The sequence below is a fragment of the Dermacentor andersoni genome, chromosome 5 (assembly GCF_023375885.2).
Source record: "Dermacentor andersoni chromosome 5, qqDerAnde1_hic_scaffold, whole genome shotgun sequence".
Classification (NCBI taxonomy): Eukaryota; Metazoa; Arthropoda; class Arachnida; order Ixodida; family Ixodidae; genus Dermacentor; species Dermacentor andersoni.
The window spans coordinates 10,747,349-10,772,806 of record NC_092818.1 but is presented as its reverse complement, the minus strand read 5'-3'; the positions used below and the strand labels follow the sequence as shown (position 1 = coordinate 10,772,806).

At 47.8% G+C, this 25,458-nt stretch overlaps 1 protein-coding gene across 2 annotated transcripts in view; it reads right to left on the bottom strand.

Moving 5' to 3' along the window:
• The window catches only part of pyd (zonula occludens-like protein polychaetoid), a 298,483-nt gene that overhangs the window by 80,499 nt on the left and 192,526 nt on the right, over nucleotides 1-25,458 (bottom strand). For both annotated transcript variants that reach the window (XM_055070109.2, XM_050177563.2), the window contains exons 13-14: nucleotides 22,475-22,570; nucleotides 1,709-2,301 (exon numbers count right to left, since the gene is read on the bottom strand). In XM_055070109.2, the coding sequence (XP_054926084.1) occupies nucleotides 1,709-2,301; nucleotides 22,475-22,570 (689 nt within the window). The remainder of the gene's footprint in view (nucleotides 1-1,708; nucleotides 2,302-22,474; nucleotides 22,571-25,458) is intronic.

The window sequence follows — 25,458 nt, the reverse complement described above, 5'->3', positions numbered from 1 at the left end:
ATAGAGCAAACTGTGGCGTGACTGCCTCGCTAATTAGGAGGTCACGAGAGGCAGCGCATAGGTGACACGTGGGTACGATTCACAGTAGCAAACATACCTCTGTTCATAAATAGCATTGTTTCGATACGTCTGACGCACACTACTCTGGCGCCATCTAGTAGCCACCGTCGCCCGCAGAGCACAACTTGTGCGGCACTGTGCTTTTATTCTCACGCTTTCGCCATACCCTCCTCCTCCACTTTCCATCTCACGCTTTCACCATACTCTCCTTCTCCACTTTCCCCCCTGTACTCTCTTTGCTATCGCTGTCTTTCAAGCTTCGCTGTACTCATGCGCTCGGTTACGAGAGATGCCGAGGCATGACGATGCTCAATGCAGGAACAGGTGCCTAGGAGCTGCGCTCTAAAAAAAAGTGGCCACACCTTTTATCGCCAAAACCTCATTGTTTCTTTTTGTTGCAAAAAGTTAAAGAGACACTTAAGTCCCTTTATGTGCATTGAATGCGAAAGCTCTGACTCTTCCGCACGATACTTTTCACTTGGTCGTGTGCACGTATTGAGCAAAGTCAATTTTGAGGGTGGGCCAATTCAATTTTGGGAGTGGGCCAGGTAGGTATTGAACATGGGTCAACTTAATTTTTGAATTGGGCAATGTCATTTTGGAGGTGGGCCAAGTCAATTTTGGGAGTGGCCAGATCAGTCTTGAATGTGGGTCAACTGAATTTTCGAATAGGGCAAAGTAAATTTTCTTAGGTGTGGGCCATGGCGTCCGTCCGATGCCGTGGCTGTTTACCATGGGATTTTGCAGTGCAAGCCTCACCGGGTCCAGCGCCAGGAGCGTCACGTCGAAGGACTTGAAAAACGAACAGACACTTCTTGTGAAGTGAGTGACCAATGTAAATTAGTTAGCAAAGTAGATCAAAAACAAAAAAACATACAGCTGGGATCTTTCAGTGGACGACAACACACTGCTCGACACTGAACAGAACCTTATAGAGTGAATAAGTGGAAAAGAATGCAGTGATGTAAGAAAAGGAAGCAAACATGGGTGCTTATGCTGGTGCAATGGTTGGAACAGTGGGTGCTGCCAAAGCAGGCACATGCACCAAATGATGTTGAGTGAATGGGCAAAACTTTGTATGCATGTTGCTCTGCCCTTGCACCCATCTGCATGCTTCAAGGCACCAATGCTTATAAAGACAAGTTCCAGCACACAAGAAAAATGAAAATAGGTGCAGAGATAAAAGGATGACAGAAAAGGTAGAGTGCTGCCTTTCGTGGACTTGCAAGAACTGTGAGGCTAGTGCTTGTGTAGTAGGCCATTGGTTGACTTATTGGTTAACTCCCAAGCACAACAACATAACCAGTCATAACCTGACATAACCGTTGCCATTTGTGCGCAATTGTCCAGCAATTCTCACCATTACATTGCTCACACCACTGCGCTGCCCTTTGTTCTATCTCTGATGCTCCAGTCCGAATGATGCATTTCTAGAACAGTGCACTAATTGCCAATGATGCAGCAATGTTTGGGTGACCAAGCTGTTGGGTTCATAGTAAAATATTTAGCACGCACAATTGACAAGGACAGAGTTAAGGGGGACACGCGAGCGCTCTGTCCTTGTCAGTTGTGCGGGCTAAATAGTTTACTATGAATTCGTACCAACTCGCCCAACTATCAGTTCTGCTGAAGCTGTTGGGGTTCTTACAGGCGGTGGCTGCCGCAGAGGGGGCAGGTAGGGTGGCGGTGCCAGAGCATCTTCCTGGGTGGCCACACTGGGGTCGCTGGAAGCTCGTACCAGGCCCAATCGTCGAGCCCCTTCCGACGCCAGCTCCAGGTCACTCTCAGGTGATGATGCGTAGCTTAGCCGCGATGTGACCGGGAAGAGGAAGTCGTCTCCGATGGCCTCCTCGGGCTTGTTCTCGGAGCACCAGATGCTGAGCTGCTGCTGCTTGTCCAGGGTCTCGCGCAGCTTCTTGTACCACATGTCGGCGCCCGTCAGGGCCACCGTGGAGGTGAACAGGTGTCCCCACAGCCGCTCCAACTTGAGTGCCCTCTCGTACAGCTTACGTGCACTCTGCCGCACAGGCAGCCGTGATCGCAGCTCTTTGACGGCCTGCTTGCTTTCGGCACGCAGGAACACCACAATGGGGTAGAACTGGGCATAGTTGAGTCGGTCCACAGCCCCCGGACTGACATCGAGCAGAGCGTGCTTTCCCTGCTCCACCACTTCCCGAATGGCACTGAGCCGAACAGCCGGGGCCCCCTTGGCTACTGGCTCTTCGACAGGTCCCCCGGGTTCTGCAACATAGTGTGAAATAATTTCTGTTAACAATGGAACGCATCTGTTGGTGGCTGCAAAGGCACCAACGGTGATGTGATGGTTCTATATTGAGCACCACAAGATGCCAATGCAGCAGCAATCATGCTTATTGTTCGTTTGTTTCTCAGTGTCCGTGTAGCACTTCAATGCATAACAATAGCTGTTTGGGCTTCCACGAGAACGGGATGACATTTCAAATGGCAAGGGATGCGCGTCTTCATTGTTATGTTTATCAATGCATATATGCATATTTATCATCATCAACCTGGTTACACCCAGTGCAGGGCAAAGGCCTCTCCCATACTTCTCCAACTACCCCGGTCATGTACTAATTGTGGCCATGTTGTCCCTGCAAGCTTCTTAATCTCATCCGCCAACCTAACTTTCTGCCGCCCCCTGCTACGCTTCCCTTCTCTTGGAATCCAGTCCGTAACCCTTAATGACCACCGGTTATCTTCCCTCCTCATTACATGCCCTGCCCATTTCTTTTTCTTGATTTCAACTAAGATGTCATTAACTCGCATTTGTTCCCTCACCCAATCTGCTCTTTTCTTATCCCTTAAAGGGACACTAAAGGTCAATATTAAGTCAACGTGGACTGTTGAAATACCATCCCAGAAACCTCGAAACGCTTGTTTCGTGCGAAGAAGAGACTTATTTTAAGAGAAAATGCGTTCTGAAGCGTCCGTGTACCTCTAGCGCAGTTCAAGTCACCCGCCCTCCGATCGAGGAGAATTGACGTCATGGTCTCATAGTGACGTTGCGCCGTCGGTGAGTAAAACGGCGTCCGCAGGAGGCGCTACGGCTTTTCTGCACAAAACGCCAACGCGCGGCCAGAAACAGAGCCAAGGCAGAGCCGACAGCAGCGCGAAAGCGGAACTATGGTGGCTAGCGGAAGGGAAAGCGCACCACGATAAGCTGGTTCTTTATTTTATGACGCCAACTTCGACACTCGTTGCAATGAATGACCCTGACAACGACACATTAGCTCGCGATGCTGGGCTCGAGTTCAGCGATTTAAGCACTGGAACGTGACCTGCTGTTGAGGGCTCGCGCTGCCGGCATCGTTGCGTACTACTACGACGACGGCCTGCTTTGAAAGGCACTTCACGTGACTTCAGTAAGTCGGCGTTGAACTCGTAATCCTCTGGACGAAAGTGCAGCGAGTGCACTATGTGAGCGCACTACGTGAGCGCACTACGTGGCAGAGGTATGGCACTTCACCACTTCGAACGGAGAGGTTCACTGGTTGGCACACAGTGATAAGTAACGTTGGATTCGCCACTGCAACTGCCCTTGACCAAGTTCCATGGACCGTTTGCGCATCCCACGACATCACATGGACGTGGCATTCTCGCTGCTTGTTCCAAATGCAAGTTTCGCGAGCCAGCAGGACCACCGAAGCACGACGCGATAAAGAAACAACTGAAACTCCAAAGCGCACGCGGCACAAAGTCGAGCGCGCAGAGTCGAGCGAAAACGAAACCTTTCGATCACCCATACTACTCAAGGGTCAAAATGTTATTTTTTTCTTAGAATCGAATAGAAATAGACAAGTAGCATTTTCTTCCGTCTTATAATCTAATGAAATTATCTTTTTAATACGAGTAGTTGAGTACTAGTGACAAATTATGATGAGGAGTGCTTTCGTCATCGGGCTAGTACTGGAATGTCGCTGGGGCGTCTCAAATAGTGTCATGCATTTACCTCAATTTATCCGTTACTAAAGCTCTGTTCGCGACTACATTGACACCTTGGACGTTCTAGAGCATTGCTTTATCACTTTAACTTGACTTTCTGGTAAACTTTAGTGTCCCTTTAACGTTACACCCATCATTCTTCTTTCCATAGTTCGTTGCGTCGTCCTCAATTTAAGTAGAACCCTTTTCGTAAGCCTCCAGGTTTCAGCCCCGTACGTGAGTACTGGTAAGACACAGCTGTTATACACTTTTCTCTTGAAGGATAATGGCAACCTGCTGTTCATGATCCGAGAATGCCTACCATACGCACCCCAGTCCATTCTTATTCTTCTGATTATTTCAGTTTCATGATCTGGATCCGCGGTCACTACCTGCCCTAAGTAGATGTATTCCCTTACCACTTCTAGTACCTCGTTACCTATCGTAAACTGCTGTTCTCTTCCAAGACTGTTAAACATTACTTTAGTTTTCTGCTGATTAATTTTTAGACCCACCCTTCTGCTTTACCTCTCCAGGTCAGTGAGCATGCATTGCAATTGGTTTCCTGAGTTACTAAGCAAGGCAATATCGTCAGCGAACCACAAGTTACAAGACTCTTATCTCCAATTCTTCCCAATCCAGGTCTCTGAATACCTCCTGTAAAGACGCTGTGAATAGCATTGGAGAGATCATATCTCCCCGCCTGACGCCTTTCTATATTGGGATTTTGTTGCTTTCTTTATGGAGAACTACGGTGGCTGTGGAGCCGCTATAGATATCCTTCAGTATTTTTACATACGGCTTGTGTACACCCCGATTCCATAATGCCTCCATGACTGCTGAGGTTTCAAGCGAATCAAACGCTTTTTCGTAATCAATGAAAGCTATATGAAAGGGTTGGTTATATTCCGCACATATCTCTATCACCTGATTGATAGTGTGAATATGGTCTATTGTTGAGTAGCCTTTACGGAATCCTGCCTGGTCCTTTGGTTTGGACAGTAAGCTGATCGGTCTATAATTTTTCAAGTCTTTGGCGTCCCCTTTCTTATGGATTAGGATTATGTTAGCATTCTTCCAAGATTCCGGTACGCTCGAGGTCATGAGGCATTGCGTATACAGGATGGCCAGTTTTTCTATAACAATCTGCCCACCATCGTTCAACAAATCTGCTATTACCTGATCCTCCCCAGCTGCCTTCCCCCTTTGCATAGCTCCCAAGGCTTTCTTTACTTCTTCCGTTGTTACTTGTGGGATTTCAAATTCCTCTGGACTATTCTCTCTTCCATTATCATTGTGAGTGCCACTGGTACTGTATAAATCTCTATAGAACTCCTCAGTCACTTGAACTATATCACCCATATTAGTAATGATATTGCCGGCTTTGTCTCTTAATGCATACATCTGATTCTTGCCAATTCCTAGTTTCTTTTTCTCTGCTTTTAGGCTTCCTCCGTACCTGAGAGCATGTTCTATTCTATCCATATTATACTTCCTTATGTCAGCTGTCTTACGCTTGTTCATTAGCTTCGAAAGTTCTGCCAGTTCTATTCTAGCTGTAGGCTCAGAGGCTTTCATACTTGGCGTTTCTTGATCAGATCCTTCGTCTCCTGCGATAGTTTACTGGTATCCTGCCTAACGGAGTTACCACCGACTTCCATTGCACACTCCTTAATGATGCCCACAAGATTGTCATCCATTGCTTCAACACTAAGGTCCTCTTCCTGAGTTAAAGCCGAATATCTGTTCTGTAGCTTGATCTGGAATTCCTCTATTTTCCCTCTTACCGCTAACTCATTAATCGGCTTCTTATGTACCAGTTTCTTCCGTTCCCTCCTCAGGTCTAGGCTAATTCGAGTTCTTACCATTCTATGGTCACTGCAGCGCACCTTGCCGAGCACGTCCACATCTTGTATGATGCCAGGGTTAGCGCAGAGTATAAAGTCTATTTCATTTCTAGTCTCGAAATTCGGGCTCCTCCACGTCCACTTTCAGCTATCCCATTTGCGGAAGACGGTATTCATTATCCACATATTATTATGTTCTGCAAACTCTACTAATAACTTTCCCCTACTATTCCTAGAGCCTATGCCATATTCCCCCACTGACTTGTGTCCAGCCTGCTTCTTGCCTACCCTGGTATTGAAGTCGCCCATCAGTATAGTGCATTTTGTTTTGACTTTACCCATTGCCGATTCCACGTCTTCAAAGAAGCTTTCGACATCTTGGTCATCATGACTGGATGTAAGCGCGTAGACCTGGACGACCTTCAATTTGTACCTCTTAATAAGTTTCACAGCAAGACCTGCCACCCTCTCATTAATGCTATAGAATTCCTGTATGTTACCAGATATATCCTTGTTAATTATGAATCCGACCCCTAGTTCTCGTCTCTCCGCCAAGCCCCGGTAGCAGAGGACACGCCCGCTTTTTAGCACTGTATATTTATTCATTTGTGATACCCTCAAGGTACATAAATGTACATTGCAGAGGGGAGGGGTGAGAATACATTCGAAGAGTAAAGTATATGCTTCTTTTGTCCTCCTAACTTCACTGAGCCCTATTATATCCCATTTACTGCCCTCTAATTCCTCCAATAGCACTGCTAGGAGGCAGTGGTGGCATAGAGGTAGAGCATCCACCTCGCGTGCAAGAGGACCGTGGTTCGAATCCCGGTGCCGTGCAATTTTCCACCGGATTAAAAAAAAAGAAAATCCACGTGTTGATAAAATTGCGTAAACAGGCCTGTAGTGCGGCCTGATCCCGGTGACCAGAACGTCACCAGAGCAGGATTGGCCACCCTGGTGCAGTACTTGGCCACAACCTCCTATATGAATACAACAATCAATACCCGGCCCTCAGTCCCCAGCAGCTACGAAGCAACTGACCATGGCGGCGGTCAGACCTGTGACGCAGACTAGTAGACACAAACTAGTGCTGATTCTTCGTCCGTGTAAAGTTGCACTGTTTTTACGCCATGCATCGCTACCAAGTAGCCCAAATTTCATCTCTCATGAATGTAATTTCTAGCATGCATGATGTGGAACAAGCAGTGCTATTGCTGAGGAGTTCAAGTGTGATTACCAACAACTCCACTTGTACACAACACATTCAAATACAGTATGTCGAAGTCGGAGGGGACTGTGAAATAGTTCAATACATCAATATTTCAAAATATAAACTATGTTTATACGAAAATTATCTGAGACCTGTGCACGTTTCTGAGTTTTTCGAGATCTTGAAAGGTGGGAAATTACCAATTTGGTTCTCCAAAGCTGTGCTGACCACAAAAAAGTTAGCTATTTTTCGCATACGAATGACGCAAGTCGCTCGCACTGCGGAATAGTCTTTGATACACTGATCACAACATTAAGTCTCAAAGCCTACATGGCTTGTTTTGACGTGTGAGCACGTTGCACCTTGCATGCTTCAAAGCATTTGTTGCATGTTTTTATTCAAGATAAGGTAGAAATGAACACACCATGGAAGTAAACCAGCCTGTGGAATATACGCCACTATCAGCACACTTGTGCTGCAAATCGCAGATGAACATGCCCAGCCGTGTGTCCGTTACAATACCAAACATATGTCATATGCCTTTTATAAAGGTATCATGCGGTGCACTTTCAATGGCGATTCAGCTCAAGCAGGATCAAATTTCTCTTGTCGTGATGGGATCCTTTGTGCAAGCTGTGGGAGGAAGCCAACCGTGGTCGAGAATTCCCATCTGAATTGGGCTCGTTCGTGATCAAAAGTGGCCATGTGACACCAAGGGGCCTTGTGACACCAACTAGCCTATAGCCAAACCCTTTTTCTGTGCCACCAGTCACGTTCACGGCTGGCTCCGAGTTTGCAGAAACAGCTGGATCAGTATCACACACAGTTGTTGGACGGTTATCAACACCTGGTGTAATAGGAGGTTCAGGCTCCAACGATCTCGCAGGCGGTGCGGAGACTTCTTCGCGTTAAGGACGAAGGTGGTCCCCGTGCCTATGCCAGACAGTGCCATCACTGAGACAGATGGTAGCTGCTGATTGAGCTGCGGTGCTTACAACAACCCACGGTGAGCCCTGCCGGAAGTTCTTTGCAAGTACATTGTCTTCCACATTTGGCAGTGGAGAAGAACGGCATCTTCTGTCAGCATGCAGCTTCTGCTTAAGCTGTCTCAGCAGGACTGAAGTGTGTAAACTTGGGCGATAAGCATCCAAAGGTGTCTTGAACATCCTTCCCATGTGCATTTCAAGTGGTGCTCTGCCAGTGACCTCATGTGCTGTGGTTCTATAATGAAACAAAAACCTTGAAATTTGGCTTTGGAAGGATCCACAACCGCTCTTCTTGATCTTGTTCTTGAAAGCCTGTACAACACACTACGCCACACCATTTGAAGCTGGATGGTAGGGTGGTATGAGCATGCGACGCATCCCATTCCGTGCCAGGAATTCCAAGTATTGCTCACTTGCAAAGGCGGGTCCATTATCGGACACAATGCCATCTGGCAGTCCACGCTGTGCAAATGCTATTTGCAGTGCTGTGATGACAGCATTCATTGATGTTGATGCCACAGGAGAGACTTGAACGCATTTTGAACATGCGTCAACAATGACGAGAAATGTATGTCCCAATATAGGGCCCCCAAAGTCAATGTGAAACCTTCGCCAAGGTCTCTGTGGAAATAGCCAGGGTGTATGCTGAATGCGTTGAGGTGAATGTTGGTAAGCTTGGCATGTGACACAACCTTTTACGTTCTTAGTAATGTCACCATTAATTCGTGGCCACCAGACGTGGCTTCTGGGAAATCGACTTACTTTTCTCATTCTCAGGATGCCCAGCATGAAGAATGGACAGGACTTTGCCTTGTAGAGATTTTGGTATAACAACTCTGGAACCCCATAGCAAGCAACCTTCGTGGAAGCTGAGTTCACAGCTCCTTGCTGTGAATGCATTGCCCTCTGGTCTGACTGGAAGCCCTTCTCCTTGCAGGAGAGCAAGAACTATGTGACTAAGGAGTAGACCATTTCTTGTAGCCTGTGCTACAACAGCTGGTGACAAGAGTCTCGGGTATGCTTATCAAGCATGAAGATTTCAGCAGGTGCAGGCAGATCAGCCCTGTTTGTTGGCAGCGGTAACCTACTGAGGGCATCAGCATGATCTAAGTCTTGACCAGGCTTGTACACGAGCTTGTACTTGTAAGCAGAAGGTTTCAGTGCCCATCTGGCTAGTCATGGTGAAGCTTGCCCAGGAATGGGCTTATCAGCACTCACCAATACCAGTAGCAGTTTACGATCCGTGTAAACAGTGAAAGGAATGCCCCACAGGTACTGGTGGAACTTTTCAACACCAAATACACAGGCTAGTGCTTCTTTGTCAATTTGGCTGTAGTTTTGCTGTGCATGAGACAAAGCTTCTGGATACAAAGGCAACGGGCAGTTCTCGACCATCATCCTCTCGATGTGCCAAAATTGCACCTATCCCATACGGAAGTGCATCAGAATTGAGACACACTGGTTTCTCTGGATCGAAATATACTAGGACTGGAGCTGTTACCAAATGCTTCACTGTAGTGAACACATCTTTGTGTTCTTTTCCCCACAGCCATTTCTTCTTGTTCATGAGAAGCAGATGCAGAGGGCAGAGGTGTCCAGAAATGTTTGGAAGAAGATGCTTGTAGCAGTTCCCAAACTCCAAAAAGCTTTGGAGTTTCTTGACATCACGGGCTGCAGGTGCTTGAAAGATTGCAGGTACCTTGCTCAAGCTTGGAGACAGCACTTCTTTGCTTATGATGTGCCCTAGGTACTCCACCTGCGGCACAAAGAAGTAATGCTTGTCGAACTTCAACTTGAGTCCAACCTCACGAAGTCAAGAGAGAACAGCACTGAGGTTGTGAAGGTGCTCTGAATCATTCAGACCAGTGACAAGGATTTTATCTAAATATACTGCAACATGCCGCAGTCCTCAAAGAAAGTTCTCCATTTCTCTTTGGAACAAGGCACTGATGAAATTCCAAAAAGAAGACGTGTACACTGAAATAGCCCCATATATGTGAATATGGTAGCATACTTCCTAGAGTCTTCATGAAGCACTATTTGCTGATAGGCATCCCTCAAATCCAGTTTGGTGAACTTTTCACCCCCCCGGCAGCATGGCCCAAAGGTCCTCAATTCTCGGAATTGGGTACCTTTACAACATGGCCACTAGATTAACAGTAATCTTGAAATCTCCGCAAATTCTGAAGCGACCATCCGTCCTAGCCACTGGAACAATAGGCGCAGCCCTAGCTGAAAAGCAACTGGCTCGAAAATACCCTTTCTTTGTAGGTGCTAAAGCTCTTGTGACACCCCGATCTTCAGGGCAAAGCGCAGGGCACGTGGCTTCAAGAACTTGGGTACCACATCTTGCGGAACATGAATTGTGGCTTTTGGGCCCTTGAAAGTTCCAAAGCTCTGTTCAAATAGCTCAGGAAATGCTTGAATAACATCCTTAACATCAGAAACAGCATGAACACCTGCTTCCCAGACAGCAATGTCAATGTCCAGTTCTCAAATCCAATTGCGACCTAGCAGTGTTGGTGAACCTCCCCGAGTCAGGAACAAAGGTAGGACAGCTTTTCTGTTGCAGAAATATGCTGCTACATCTGCTTTGCCTTGAATTTGTGTGAGCTCGCCTGAGAAGCTTCGTAGGAGCCCATCCGATGGCATGACAGTGACCGACGGTAGTAGCTCCTGAAGACGTTATTTTGCAAGGGCAGAAACGCTTGCACCGGTGTCCAGCTCCATATGCAGCGGCTTGCTACAAACGCTTACGGTCATGGTGAAGGGTGGCAAAGGTGTGACAGTGTCGACTGGCTGCACGTCAAACACATCGGCACGTGCGTTGTTGTCAACAGTGCTGACCTAGTCCGTGTGACTTGAAGTTCTACGAACTAGAGGCACGGGACCACGTAGTTTTGTAGACTTGCCCTTCCACAATGAACCATGTTTTCTCTTCAAGTTGTGCACTCGAGCAATGCGTCCCTGCTTTCGGCATTAATTGCACATAGTGATGATGTGCTTTCACTCGGTCGCGAGGTGTTCCTCCCCACAGCGGTAGCATGAGATGCGCCCCTTTGATGCCACAACCTTATGCGTAGGAAACAAAATTCTGCCTAGAACTGGCTATCTCGCCGGCATCTTTCTTCACAGCAAGGTAAATGCAGTTTTCACGGCATCTTTTTTTTATTTATTCATTTAAATGCTCTCAATGCCATTGCGGCGTTACAGAGAGTGGTTATACATGTTCAAGATGGCAGTCTTGAATGATGCGTGCTCAGGGTTGCTGGCGATGGAGGCAGGAAGGTGATTCCATTCGGATGATGTCTTCGGCACGTAGGAATGGAAGTACATGTTGGTCAAGCAGAACGGCACTTGAACTTTGAAGTCACAGTCGGTGTGGGATGAAACGTAAGAAGGTGGCGAGAACAATGCGCATTTCAGTTCAGGATTCGTAAAGAAGATTTTAAGAAAGAGACATAAATGGGCCTGCTTCCTTCTGATAGAAAGGTTAGGAAGGTCTAGAGAAATCTTGATTCAAGTAATACTGGCAGTGCGGGAATAATTAGCAACAATGAACCGAGGTGAACGATTTTTTATGGCTTCTGGTGCTTTTACAAGTGTAGAAGAGTGAGGATCCCAGAGTGAAGAAGCGTGCTCGAGTTTTGACCTGACTTAAGTTTTATAAAGAAGAAGTTTTAAAGAAACAGTAGCCAAAGCAAAGTTACGTCGCAAAACACCAAGAGTGCGATTCGCATTGTAATGACGTGGTTAATATAAGTATTCTACGATAAATTGTCACCTAGATGGACACCTAGGTATTTTTAAGTATGACAGATAGCAAGTGAATATTCGTAATGGAATAAACAGGGATAGTACAGTCAGCAGTTCCTTGGAAAATACTCATTATTCTGCATTTGTTAGCGTTCAATTTCATGGGCCAGAGTGAACACCAAAAATTAATGCTGTCAAGATCAGATTGAAGGTGAGAAGAATCATGACGGTTAGATATGATGCGGTAGAGACACAATCATCGACAAATAGCCTGATTGTTGATTTAATGCAGGTGGGAAGGTGCACCCGAGCAGCTTGTTGAGCTGCCTTGTCTGCACGGCTGTGTCGTTGATGGCAAACACGACACGGTCCCATACGGTCCAACATATACGATACGGTCCAACATATTTACAAGCTCAGTTCCAAAGTTGCAATATTTCGAGATACTTTTGAGTGTCACCATGAAAACGCTGGACAACAGCAGACGGTTTGGGGCAGTAACAGTCACCCAGAATGGAAAGAATTTCTAGCAAGGTCTTGTTTTGCGGCTGGGCGGGCTTAATGTGATGCTGCAAGAGAGCATATGTCTTCTGCCCACAGCGACTAGAGAAGACTGACTTCTTTTTTTTTCTGCTGCGACGTCATTGAAGATAAAGAAAGCTTCAAGGCATTGAACATAGCAGGGCCACGCATCTCCATCTCCTACATCGAATGCTTCGAGGTTGCCGAACACTGGCACAACGAAGTTCTGTTGCGTAAAAATTCACTAGACGAATGATGAACTCACATGCATAGAAGTGGCCATGGTAGAACGACGCACTTGAAGGAACTTGAATGAGAAGCTTGAATGCTTTTTCCCTTCTAGCCACTTGATACGAGTGTAGCCGAGCAGTTACAAGAGGCGAACCAACTCTGCAGTCGCTGTCAACGGTTACGCCCAATGAACAGAAACCGATGACATGTACTGCAGCACGACCATACACTTGGCATCGCCCTTGCAATTGATCCTGTGTTGTTTATTTTCTCCGCCTTTACAGGGTGGCACAAGTTGCACCATGCAAATAAAATGCATCTAAAATGAAACTGTAACAAAGGTATATTGTAAGCATTTATGCGGACTTCATCTTCATCTGTACAAAGTCATCATCAATCATCGGCTCGTGTTCGTTTTGCATCGGCGCCATTTTTCCTTCTTGGAATAAAGCGTCATCTCGACCGTGGTATTTCAAGTGGTGGAGGCGCTTTAAGATCCCTTCGACCTCAATCCACTTCAACATCTCTCCTGGAGCTACGTTCGGGACGCCGCTTAAGCCAAGAGGCCGCCATGTCGCAAGACCAGACCGCAGCGTCCACCATCTCGGTTCAAGTGCCAGCCACCCCCACTCCCAGCCCTGCCAACAACCGGTATCGCGATCCTGAAATCTTCTCTGCCTTGCCTGGTGAGGACGTTGAAGACTGGCTCGACAACTACGATCGTGTCAGCGAATACAACAACTGGAACGAGACATCGAGGTTAAACAATGTGCCATTTTACGTCTCTCAAGTAGCCAAGACATGGTTCCTGAATTATGAGAGAGACTTCCGTGATTGGTCGTCTTTCAGGGAGCAGCTACGACGGATTTTCGGCACACTCACGGTTCGTTCGGAAGTTGCGAAAAAGAGGCTGTTTGAGCGCGTCCAGCATTTTGCGAGTCGTATACCTCGTACATTGAGTACATCCTCGCGCTTTGCCGCCGTGTCGACAGTGCCATGCCAGAACCTGATCGCGTGCAACACCTTCTTAAGGGTATCGGATCTACTGCCTTCAACGCAATCGCCGCTCAAAACCCTTCGACGGTGTCAGACATCGTCTCCATCTGTCAGCGCCTCGACACCCTGCAATCAATCCGCTTGCAGCCGGACTTTTCCGACAACCCCCTGGTAAACAGTATTGAGCTCCGGTCTATCATTCGAGCCATAATTTGTGAGGAATTGCAAGCGCATGGCTCACCCCCTTGCAGCAGTGCTCACGTCCAACCTGCTTCTACTGACCTGCGTGGTATTATTAAGGAGGAATTGGCCTCCCTGCAGAACGCCCAGCATACCAACGCTTCTCCTTGCCCACAACCGGCTTCTTACGCCCAGGTTGCTGCAATGCCAGCCGCGCCGTCTCCAATCGCACCACCTGCGTCTGTTCACGATCACCTGGCCCCTTTAGTCACCCGAGCTCCGAACCCGCCTTACTACTCTGCCTGGCGTTCGTCGAGGCCTATCTGCTACTACTGCGGCTTTCGAGGACATATCTCCCGGTTTTGCCGACACCGCCAGCAAAACGAACGTCGTGGTTATGCGGCCTTTGAACGCGATGAGCCACCTCTTCGCGTTTACCGCACTTATGACGATAATCCTCCCGTTCGCCGATCTCCATCTCTGGCCGACTTCTCCAACACCGCACACAACACACGTGCCTCAAGACGCCGCTCCCCATCTCCGCTCAGACGTTCTGCTTCGCCACTTCGACCTGTCTCCCAACTTCATGTCCACCGACTGGAAAACTAACCAGTGCAGTTTTTGGAGGGAAAACTGCATCGCCGCGAAGTGCTCCAAGTCCTCCTGAACGTCCTTCGAACATGTTATGGGTGTCTGTGGAGGGTGTGCCTTTGTTAGCTCTGATTGACACGGGAGCTACTATATCTGTCATGCATGCGCACCTGTGCTCTCGTCTGCGGAAAGTGAAGACGCCTTATATTGGATCATCCCTGATTGGGGCTAACGGAGCAATCATTCGACCATCAGCCCAATGTACAGCACGCGTCTTCATTGATGGTATCCGTGATCACATTAAGTTAGCGATTTTATTCCCGTGCGCTCATGAACTAATTTTAGGTTGGGACTTTCTCTCCTCAGCGTCCGCTTTAATCTCTTGCCGTCAACGTGTAGTCCATATGACCGAGACAGTTCATTGCAGCGGGAGTGCCGATGAGCCACGACTGCATTTTCTCACTGCTGCCGATTCTGTACTGCCTCCCGGCTACGAGCAAGTCATAAGTCTCTCTTCTATGGACATCACCAATGGCGACGTGTTCATCACTCCTTACGGTCGCTGTCTTGCCCGTGGGATTGTCTTCGCTTCCTGCCTGGTGTGGTTCAAAGAAAGCTCTGCGTTAATCATTGCTTTAAACGCGACCACTGAGACAATCCTCCTACTTCAAGGCTCCGCAATGACCTGTTATGTGGATACCCAACCAGTCTCCCTGCTTCCTCTTGCCGCCTCGCAAGCTCTTCATCAACAGGGCAAATATGCTTCATCTGCCCTTGCTTCCGTGATAAGTCCCGACCTTACTGCTGCTCAAAATGAAGCGTTGCTAAAATTGCTCACGAAGCACCAGGCCTCCTTTGATATGGATACTTCGTCACTCGGACAGACTTCCATTGCCTTCCATCGTATCGACACCGATGGCCAGACTATTGTATGCCGTCATCCCTACCGAGTCTCTTTGGCCGAACGCAAAATCATCGAGGAGAATGTCACCGATATGCTGAAAAGAAATGTCATACGTTGTGGGGGTTCCACTCTGCGTGTGGCTAGGGCTGAAGGCGAGCTCCGGATCTAGCCCCACGCAGTCGCTTCGTGGTACTCCCAACACGTAGCGCGGGAATCGCGGCTACGCCGGGTTCGAACGAATAAGGCAACCAGCGGTGTCAACGGTAATAACGTTTATTGCTATTAGCAATAGCGAACACTCGCAGAGGGACGTCCTCTCAGTAATAGTAGTAAAAGGCTTGCCTCGTTGTCTGGGTGGGTCAGACAAACGAGATCACTCACGGGATGCGGCAGGTGCTTTCGTCCAGGCGGTCCAGGTGTCGGCGTCCCAAGAGAGAGGGTCTCCCCCGGTCGCGCTGTTTTGTACCTTTTTACCTGGGCGAGGGGAATGTCCTCCTCGCCCGTCAGCTACCTGCCCGCAAGTCGGGAGGAAGGGCGCGCGTGCGTCGCGAGAGCGAGGGAGAATCGGGAGAGGGCATAGTGCGCCTCTCCCCTGTCTATGCCAGCTTGGAAGATGGGCACGCGTGCTCCCTACATCGTCCCTCCGCCAGTTCTTGGTCATCACCCGTCGTTTTAGTGCAGAAGAAGGATGGTTCGGTACGATTTTGTATTGAATACCGTGCGCTAAACAAGATCACCCGTAAGGATGCATATCCGATGCCCCGTATCGATGACACCCTTGATTCGTTGCAAGGTGCGCAATACTTTTTCAGCCTTGATCTTCGCTCCGGATATTGGCAAATTCCAATGCACGAAGCGGACAAAGAAAAGACCGCCTTTTCTACTCCGGATGGTCTTTACGAGTTTAATGTAATGCCTTTTGGTCTATGCAATGCTCCCGCCACATTTGAAAGAATTATCGACACTGTTCTTCGCGGTCTCAAGTGGAAAACTTGTCTATGTTACCTCTACGACATCGTCGTGTTCTCCTCGACTTTCACTGACCATCTGCAACGCTTAGATGAAGTGCTCACGTGCCTTTCTAATGCCGAACTTCAACTAAACACGAGGAAGTGCCGTTTCGCTAGCACAACGATTAAAGTCCTGGGTCATCTCGTTAGCAAAGACGGCATCCAGCCCGATCCGGATAAAATTTCCGCGGTGCTCAACTTTCCACGCCCACTTCGTGCAAAAGAACTGCGCAGCTTCATTGGACTCGCCTCATACTTTCGACGTTTTATCCGGAACTTTGCCAGCATTGCCTCGCCCCTCCACAAGCTCCTTGCTAGTTCCAGTTCCTTCGATTGGAATGATCAGTGTGAAGCCGCGTTCCAAGAACTCAAGCGCACACTAACATCCCCACCTGTTCTTTGTCATTTTGATGACAAGGCGCCCACATTACTGCATACTGACGCCAGCGGTCAAGGAATTGGTGCCGTACTGCTGCAGCGCGACCACGAATATTGCGGAAAGGTTGTTGCATATGCAAGCCGCACTCTCACTTCCGCGGAAAAGAAGTACTCGATAACCGAACAAGAGTGCTTGGCTGTTGTCTGGTCCATTCAGAAGTTTCGTCCATATCTCCACGGTCGACATTTCACGGTTGTGACCGACCACCATGTCCTATGTTGGTTGCCGACGATCAAAAACTTGTCTGGGCGCTTTGGCCGCTGGATACTCCGATTACAAGCATATGATTTCGATGTCATATACAAGTCCGGAAGGAAGCACCAAGATGCTGATGCTCTTTGGCGATGCCCATTACCACCATCATCGGAGCACATCACATCACCTTGTCAAATTGGCCGCACGGAGGACGCTTCGTCTATTACACCGATTTCTTCCTTGACTCCATCAAACCACCCTTCAGTGCTTTCCACTCACCAGCGCGCCGATTTTTATTGCCATGGTATCATCAATCGCCTTAGCGGTGTTTCATCTCCACACAATGCCAGGCTACAGAAACAGCTCAAACTGTTTGAAGTTTGAAGATGAAGACGTGAATATGAAGAAGTTTGAGATGAAGATGAAGACGTGAAAGTTTGAAGACGACGTGCTCTACCGGTACATTTTTCACCCGGAAGGCCATCGATGGGTTCCCGTTCTACCGCGCTCTCTTCGCGCTGCAGTTCTGCAGGCCTCACACGATGACCCTACGTCAGGCCACTTGGGTTACCACAAAACGCACGAGCGCATACGCAGCCGATTCTATTGGCCAGGCCTTTCCACGAGCATAGCTAGATACGTTGCCTCGTGCACGCTTTGCCAACACCGTAAGCGACCTACTACTGCTCCGGTCGGGACGCTACAACCACTTCCTTGTCCAGCAGAACCCTTCTCTGTCGTTGGCATTGACCTTTTCGGTCCACTGCCACCTACTGCAGACGGCAACAGATGGATCGTCACTGCTGTTGACCATTTGACCCGGTACGCTGAAACAGCCTCAATATGCTCAGGAGCTGCCTCAGAAGTAGCGGCCTTCTTCTTGCAGGCTGTCTACTTACGTCACGAGGCGCCTCACGTTCTTCTGAGCGACCGAGGCAAGCCATTTCTTTCAAGCACTCTTAATCAAGTTCTGCAAGCGTCCAACACCGTGCACAAGACAACGTCTAGCTACCACCCTCAAACCAACGGCCTAACAGAGCGATTTCATCGCATGCTGTGTGACATGCTATCCATGTATATTCAACCTGATCATTGTAACTGGGATGCGATTCTTCCATTTGTAACATTTGCGTACAACACGTCTGTTCAACGGACCACCAGATACTCTCCGTTTTTCTTAGTATACGGCCGCCACCCAACCTCATCACTCAACGTTTATTTCTTCTCTGGCCCGGTCAACGCTTCACCATTCATTTGCGACCAGTTTGTGTCTCGTCTTGCCCAATGTCGTCGTCGCGCCCGTATGAACACTGCAGCCAGCCAAGACGATCGCAAACATCGGTACGATGCCTCTCACCGCGTCGTTTCCTACCGCCCTGGTGACGATGTGCTCCTATGGACACCTGCACGAACACCCAGTTTATGTGAGAAGCTTGAGTCTCGATATATTGGCCCCTACAAAGTCATAGAGCAGACCTCGCCGGTGAACTATCGCGTTACACCTGTTGAGGCCCCAACCGACCAACGCTGCTGCGGAACAGAGATCGTGCATGTTTCCCACCTGAAGCCCTTTCATCTCCGTTCCACTGTCTAATGTGCGGCCAGGCTGGAAGCTTCCGTCCACGGGGGAGATTAGTGTAAGCATTTATGCGGACTTTATCTTCATCTGTACAAAGTCATCATCAATCATCGGCTCGTGCTCATTTTGCATCGGCGCCATTTTTCCTTCTTGGAATAAAGCGTCGTCTCGACCGTGGTATTTCAATATAACCTATTGTCCCTTTCAAAGATATTGTTTTCTTGCTGTGTATTTGTCCTCTGGCTTTCTGAACCTTTCTTCTATGTCTCTTTCCATGCTTTACAGTGTGTGCATAAAAGATTACTTCCATAAAGGCATGCCAACTATGTAAATGCATATATTCAAGTGCTGTGCGCAGCTTTGTGTTCCAAGGCCTACAAAAGCTTCAAATTTATCTGTAGTAAGAAAGCATGCAACTAGCCAAGGAAGGCTGAAATCTGCACATTATTGAGGGACATCTGCAGAGTGCCTCTAAGGTGGACACTCGGCATGCAAAGTATTTGAGCTTTTTTACTCAATCAGTCACTCGACCAATTGCTGCGTATTAATCAGCATTTCAGGCATAAATACAGGTGGCTCAACTGTTAGAGGGAATACCCGAGTGCATGGCTTATGCTCTGTGAAGCGCCATGTACAAGAAGCGGCGAAAACATAGCACATGCGCAAAATAGCGTAGGGACAGCCCATGCTGTGCCTCGTCTGCTGCCTAACTACCCTATTGCTCTGGCTGCGCTTGGCTACCGGCCATTTGGCTGGGCGACCGCAGGTCTTCAGCCATGGTTGCTATGAACACGAACTAAAGAAACAAAGTTGCGCTTGACTTGCCAGCCATCTGGATGCTAAGAGCTTGGAAATGATTGAGCTTTCAGAACTGACTTGCCGACATCAAGCCCTGTTTTTGTGGTAGATGTTTTGCATTCTGACGTTATTGCACGACAGACTGACAGACATTCATTTCATGTATGAAGCATGGCAACTCAACGAAATGAGCATGAGTCACAGCACAGTTTGTTTTCGGCACTGTTAGGCACTGCAGTTTCAGTGATGTCCGTGTACGCTGAGCTCAGTCAGTTGAGCTACTGGAAGATATGAAACGTTGTGTAAAGCTACTATTGGCGAATCAGAAATGCAAAAATGTTATGCAGTAGACTCCCTTTAGGATGAACTCAAAGGGACCATAAAAATTTGTTCATCTTATCAGCAGTTCGTCTTATCAGAAGAATAATTGGCAACATGACCAGGTGCATCTAAATATCTTACTTCAAAATGGTCCATGAAGTAGACTTACGAAGCGGGAAAATGACATAAAAAGCATTTATTTAGCTGAACTTAAAAGAAAAAAAGGAGAAATGAGGCGGAGCGTCATGGAGGAGGAAGGTGGGTGGAGGCGTGCTGGGTTGATCTCCTCTAACAGTTTCTACAGGTTTTGTTTGTGATACGAACATACTGGCTTCGTCTCGTGTTGACATTGCCCTCGCGTGCTGTACGCTGCGTGCCAGTGAAAGCGTGCAATGGTAAGCCGACCATGGTGACTCAATCTTGCATGAGCAAGGGAGGAAAGGCGGAAGGAAGCGTGCCGTCTTCTGTTGTGTTCATGGCATCGGGGGAGGGAAGGGGGCGCGTGGGCTTTGTCTTGAAAGCAATCTGTTTTGGAGTACAGTCTAGCTGGGCTGATGGCTCGTGGCTTTGCGTGTACTGTGTTCTCGTTCCTCAGTTTACGTTGAAGCGTTAGACAGCACGAAGCTCACTTCACTCGCTGCTGCCGCGATTCCCCATGCCAGCGTTTTGACAGTGAGTGTCCGCGGCGATCGAGTGTGATGTGTTCATGTTTGCCTGTGCACGCTGGCATCATGCTTGTTAATTTAGTTAGTAAGCAAATGTTTACAAGCGGGCATCCTACTCCGGCAGCTGCTGTTTTGAATACAATCTGCAATGCGGACAGCGTAGGTGTTTAAGCGCACTGAGGGCCGATAGCTTCGTGTGCGCTATAGCATGCATACACTTGCATGTCACCCACGTTCACGAAGTGAAACGTCCCTGTAACATTTTTGTTTCCTCCTCTTGCTTTTGCCTCTGTCCACGGGCGATGTGCACTGCAGGCCTCCAGTAGGGTGCCTCCAGGATCAGTAGCGGTCACTACGAATATTCATCTTAACCAAAGAGTACCGCATTTACACGATTGTAAGTTGATCTATTTCTCTAAATTTGAAAATCTGAAGTGGGGGGGAGGGGGGGGGGTCGACTTACAATCAAAACCAAAACATGGCACTTGCAAAAAAAGCGAGACTAACGAGATATCAGAGGAGCAACAACGTAGTTGCAATTTTATGTTTGCTCTGTGGCCCTACCCATAGCTTTTTTGCTATCTCATGCGTTCGCTTTTTGGAAAGGTTTTTCAGCATTTTTGAGAGTTTTACAGTGCACACAACACTTATGGAGGGGTGTTGATAGTTGATAGAAGTGCCGCTGTTCCAGTCGCGGCGGCGCTTGTGGGGAGTATCGATAATTCATGGAAGAGCAAACACCACTCACGTGTTTCTCTTTCCTTGTAGCTTTTAGTTTGACGCGTTCGACTTGACTGCCGGCTACATGCTATTTCCATGCTTCCTCAGTCGTCATGAGTGCCCCAGGCCCACTAAACATTCGGCGCTCGTTCACAGCAGCGTTCAAGAGGGCTGCCATCCTTTACGCCGAAGAAACAAATCACTGCGCAGTGGGCTGCAAGTTCGATGTTTCTGAACGGGTGGTGAAAGAGTGGCGACTGCAGCGAAGCAAAATTTTCACCTTTGACAGCAAGTGACTTTCCCATGAGCCGAAGTCTGGATGCCTTCCAGAGCTGTAGGCCAAGTTTGCGGCGTACGTCACTGAAATGCATGATCGGTCCCTGCCAGTGAAGTGCGACATGATCATGAAACAATCCCGGCTCTTCGTCTTTTAAGGACCTGCTCCGCCATGAGCAGAAGGAGTGGCTTGCAGCAGAAGACTGCGAACTTACGCCAACCGGACCTGTCCAAAGAGCCTCCCTGACGGCTGCGTGTGGTTGGGTGCATTCGGCGTGGGCTGCTGTTCCACAAGATGTCGTGGTGCGGTCGTTTGCCAAATGTGGAATTTCGATGGACGACAACGCACTGTGGGACCGTAGCAGCGATGATGATGGCAGCACTAGTGAGGATGATGGCACAAATAAAGATGAGTATTCGAGTGACCATGCCAGCTACCAATAAATTTTCGTTATCGAATGCGCCCTCGGGTATGCTCTTCTTGTTTTTTTTTTTTTTTTTCCTGTCACATGCGATATCGGAGGGAGGGGGTCGACTTACAATTGTGTAAATACGGTATGTCTGAGGCAGTTCATATTAAGCAGAATTTTTTGCATTGAGTCTATCGAAAACCAAAGAAACATTCCCATGTTGTTCGTTATATGTGAGAATTCAGCTTAACTGAGTTCGTCTTAACGAGAGTTAATTGTATATCTGTAGCCTAAACCACTGGAAGGTATCGCTCTTTCCTTCTGAAATGCCAGTCAGGGAGTGACACCAGCATACATAAGCAAACAGAGACAGAAAAATTTGCAGTTGCCAATGGTGTTCTGAAGGTAATTCTATCTGCTGAATGCTCATGCGAGATGCAGCACAGCAACATACCAATGGCATAATTTGACATATCCAAAACAAAATAGTTCTGCCGCTGCTTCTTCGCATCCTGTGCCACTGCAATAGAAGTAAGTATACTTATGTGCTTTCTACATCTCACGGCTGGCAATGCAGGAAATTAAATGTTTCTCCAATAAGCGGGGGAGTGCTGTTGATGTCTAATTGCACAGCTGGGTGGCCATGTGCGAGCAAAGCAAAGGGGTGGTTCAGTAGCAGACGACATGGGGCATGCGCCGGCCATGCTTTGTTTCGCGCATGTACTAGCTTCCTGTACATGGCGCTGCACAGAGCATGAGCCATGTGCTCGTGTCTTCCCTCTAACAGTGGACCCGCCTGTACACGCAGTTATGTTGTGAGTAGGGAGCACACTCACGTGGGCAGGCGTACTTGTCTGGATAGTCCCTGAGAAGCCTTTCCCGGGCCACATCTGCCATGGGTCCAAACAGCACCACAGGCCGGATGAAGCCCGCTGCAGACAAGCAAGCGGGGAATCCTCGTTACATCACTTGATGCTCAAAATATGCTCGGCTTGCCATCAAGGAAACTCTCCCTTTCCTTCACTTCTTTTGAACACGTAAGGAGTGAACAGCAGGACCTTACAAAGGTAGAGATTTGAAATGTGATCAGTGGTCGAACAAGGGATGTTACTGGAGACAACATTTTGACAAGTAGACTTCCTGATGAAGACAAGGTTGTTGCCATGACAAAGACAAGCCGGTTTGTCAAAACGTTTACTCCAGTGACATCCCTTGTTTAACCACTGATTAGCACCACAAGCTGTACAATAAATGCACTATACCAGGGCTGATCAAGCCCTGTTAAATATGCAAGAGGAAATAAACCAGAATACTTTTCATTGCTGCTTCCTCAAAACCTTTCAGTTGGGTGCTGTGTCCTGAAACGCTTGATCTGCATCAACTACCAAATTCAAGCTCTCCTGCATGTAAAAGTTTTATACCATTTTTACCGTAAACAAAGTGTACCACCACAAAAATAGACAAAATGAAGTATGACAACATGACACAGATTTAGCAGGCACAGAATAAGAATGGTGTACTCTAAATTTAAACATACAGTAAATGCTATGGAATTATGATATCTCTGGATTACCAACTAATATCTTTGAATATCTCGGTAAATAAGGACCAGTGGAGAGTAATGTTCATCGAAGGACCAATGGAACCAAACAAACACATTAATTTTGTAATGCTGTGCATATTACCATACTTGCAAGGTCATAATAACATTTGTTTCATGCGATTACAGATCTGCAAAAGCACCTCGCATTACATTTGGACTGTGCTCTAAATACAGCAAACAGTGACAAGGAAACCTGTTCAACATGGCAAACAGTACAGAAAACAGGACAAGTGGTACAAACTGGACAGATGCAGCAACCATTAACTAATTTTTATTCACAGTCATACAGTACATGAGAGACAGATGACACAAATGGACAGACAGATGGATTGTTGTCACATTGTTTATGGACCAATCTTTTTTTTCCATTCATGTTGTGGCCTTCACATTTGTGTTGTTGGCCCTTTTCTAGTTTTTCAGCTGCTAAATATCATTCCCTTGCCTGGAGCTCGGCTCTCATGGGGGTTCACATCTCGAATATAGGGGGCCTAATGAGATTTCATGAGTTGTCTCTTGGTTGTACAACCACAGGGGACCCTGTTGAAGATCAACCACCGCAGCTGTGGGAGGCAAGTGCTACTGCCGGGTTCCTATTGGCAAGCGTGCTCCTGGCCTGGTGCTCAGCCATTATGGGACCTCAGCGCTTGGAAAGGGGTGCTTGTCTCTAACCCGAAGGCATCCCCATCTCCACAGTTGCATATGGAGGGCCACATGGGAAATGGACACCATAAGAGCGGGTCAAACATCACTTTTTTTTTTTGTGCTCATGAGGGTTTCAATTGGAGTTTAGGGCACAGGCTCCTTTCACAAGCATATCACCCCTGAAGGAAGCCAAATGCCAGGCCTGGAGTACACTTGTGGGCATTTGGGAACTAATGGGCGCCTTTGGCAATCGAACCTAAACCCTCCCGGAGCGCTCTACAAGGTGGGTGCTCTCGTATTTTGCAATGTTTGACCTTGCCCTCCTATTCCTATTTTTTTTCAGTGTGTTTTCTTGCTAGCAAGCTGAGCAGCTAATGACAGCAGGTTAATTATGCACTGTACGACTACAAATAAAGATCAGGGAATATAGTCACCAAATCTGTCCCATACGTGCCATGTCTTCGCTGCTCATGCATTTTTCTATAAACCAACTAGTCGAACTTGGAGCTCTCTGATAATGTGTGGATGGCATAGTGGTGACCGGAGAAGCCTGGACCGCAGAAGAAAAGGGCTAGACCATCGGGAATCGTGTCAACTGGCGACGAGGATGGGATACATCGCATGCTTGTTCCACCATGCTGAAGTGCTTACTTATTATCCTTTTCTTGGGGAGTGCATTTCACCCACTAACAACTTAAAATTATCGCTTGGCATAAGACGCGCCTGCATGATTTGGAACTTACTCGAATATTATCGCAGATTCCATCTGTTGTGTATGTTGTTGTTGAACCTTTTATAATTCAATTGTATGTGCAACGCCAATTGTGTAGTACTTTCTGGAAGACACGTGGGCACCAGCGATTACACTGGAACCTTCAACGAGTCATGTATAAAAGCCAACGCACTTGACCCGCTAATTTGATTTCAACGATCGCTGACTGTGCTCGCTGCTACCGTTATGCTTTGAGTGTAGTCTGTCACAGGTTCGCCCAATAAACAGTTAGTTTGGTGATACACCATTTTGCTACACTGTGTTCACAAATGTCACTAGAATGTGACAGTATCATCCTTCCCCCCATATCACCACCGCCACCATGCAGCACCTACGTCTTTGGTTCAGCTGCACCTTGTCATAGGTGATGATACAATGTTCCATAATCAATGTTTGAAGTATCTTCGACGACCGTGCAAAGCAAGAGTGGAACTCAAGCTTGCGCAGGGGTTGTTTGTTCTCTTCAGGAAGCGTTGGACTAATGTTGATGTTGCGTAGAAGCGCTTCAGCAGTGCCGAGTGCCTCAGACACAAAACACTCAGTGACATCGGCGAGTAGGTCGGCGACAAGGAGCTGAGGATTGGCTGTGAGGGTACCGACAGTTTCTGGAGTTCTTACAGGATTACAGAACGAATGAGCTCTCGAAAGAAATTGACGTGGCCCCCGAGAGCTCCGAAGAAGTCCGTAGGTAAGGCAGCGTTCACTTGGCGTTCGTATGACGGTGCCCGCTGCTGATGAGTCTGTTCCATGGTGACGGTGTGGGAAAGAAACTCTGACACAGTCTTGGGAGGACTGCATACGGA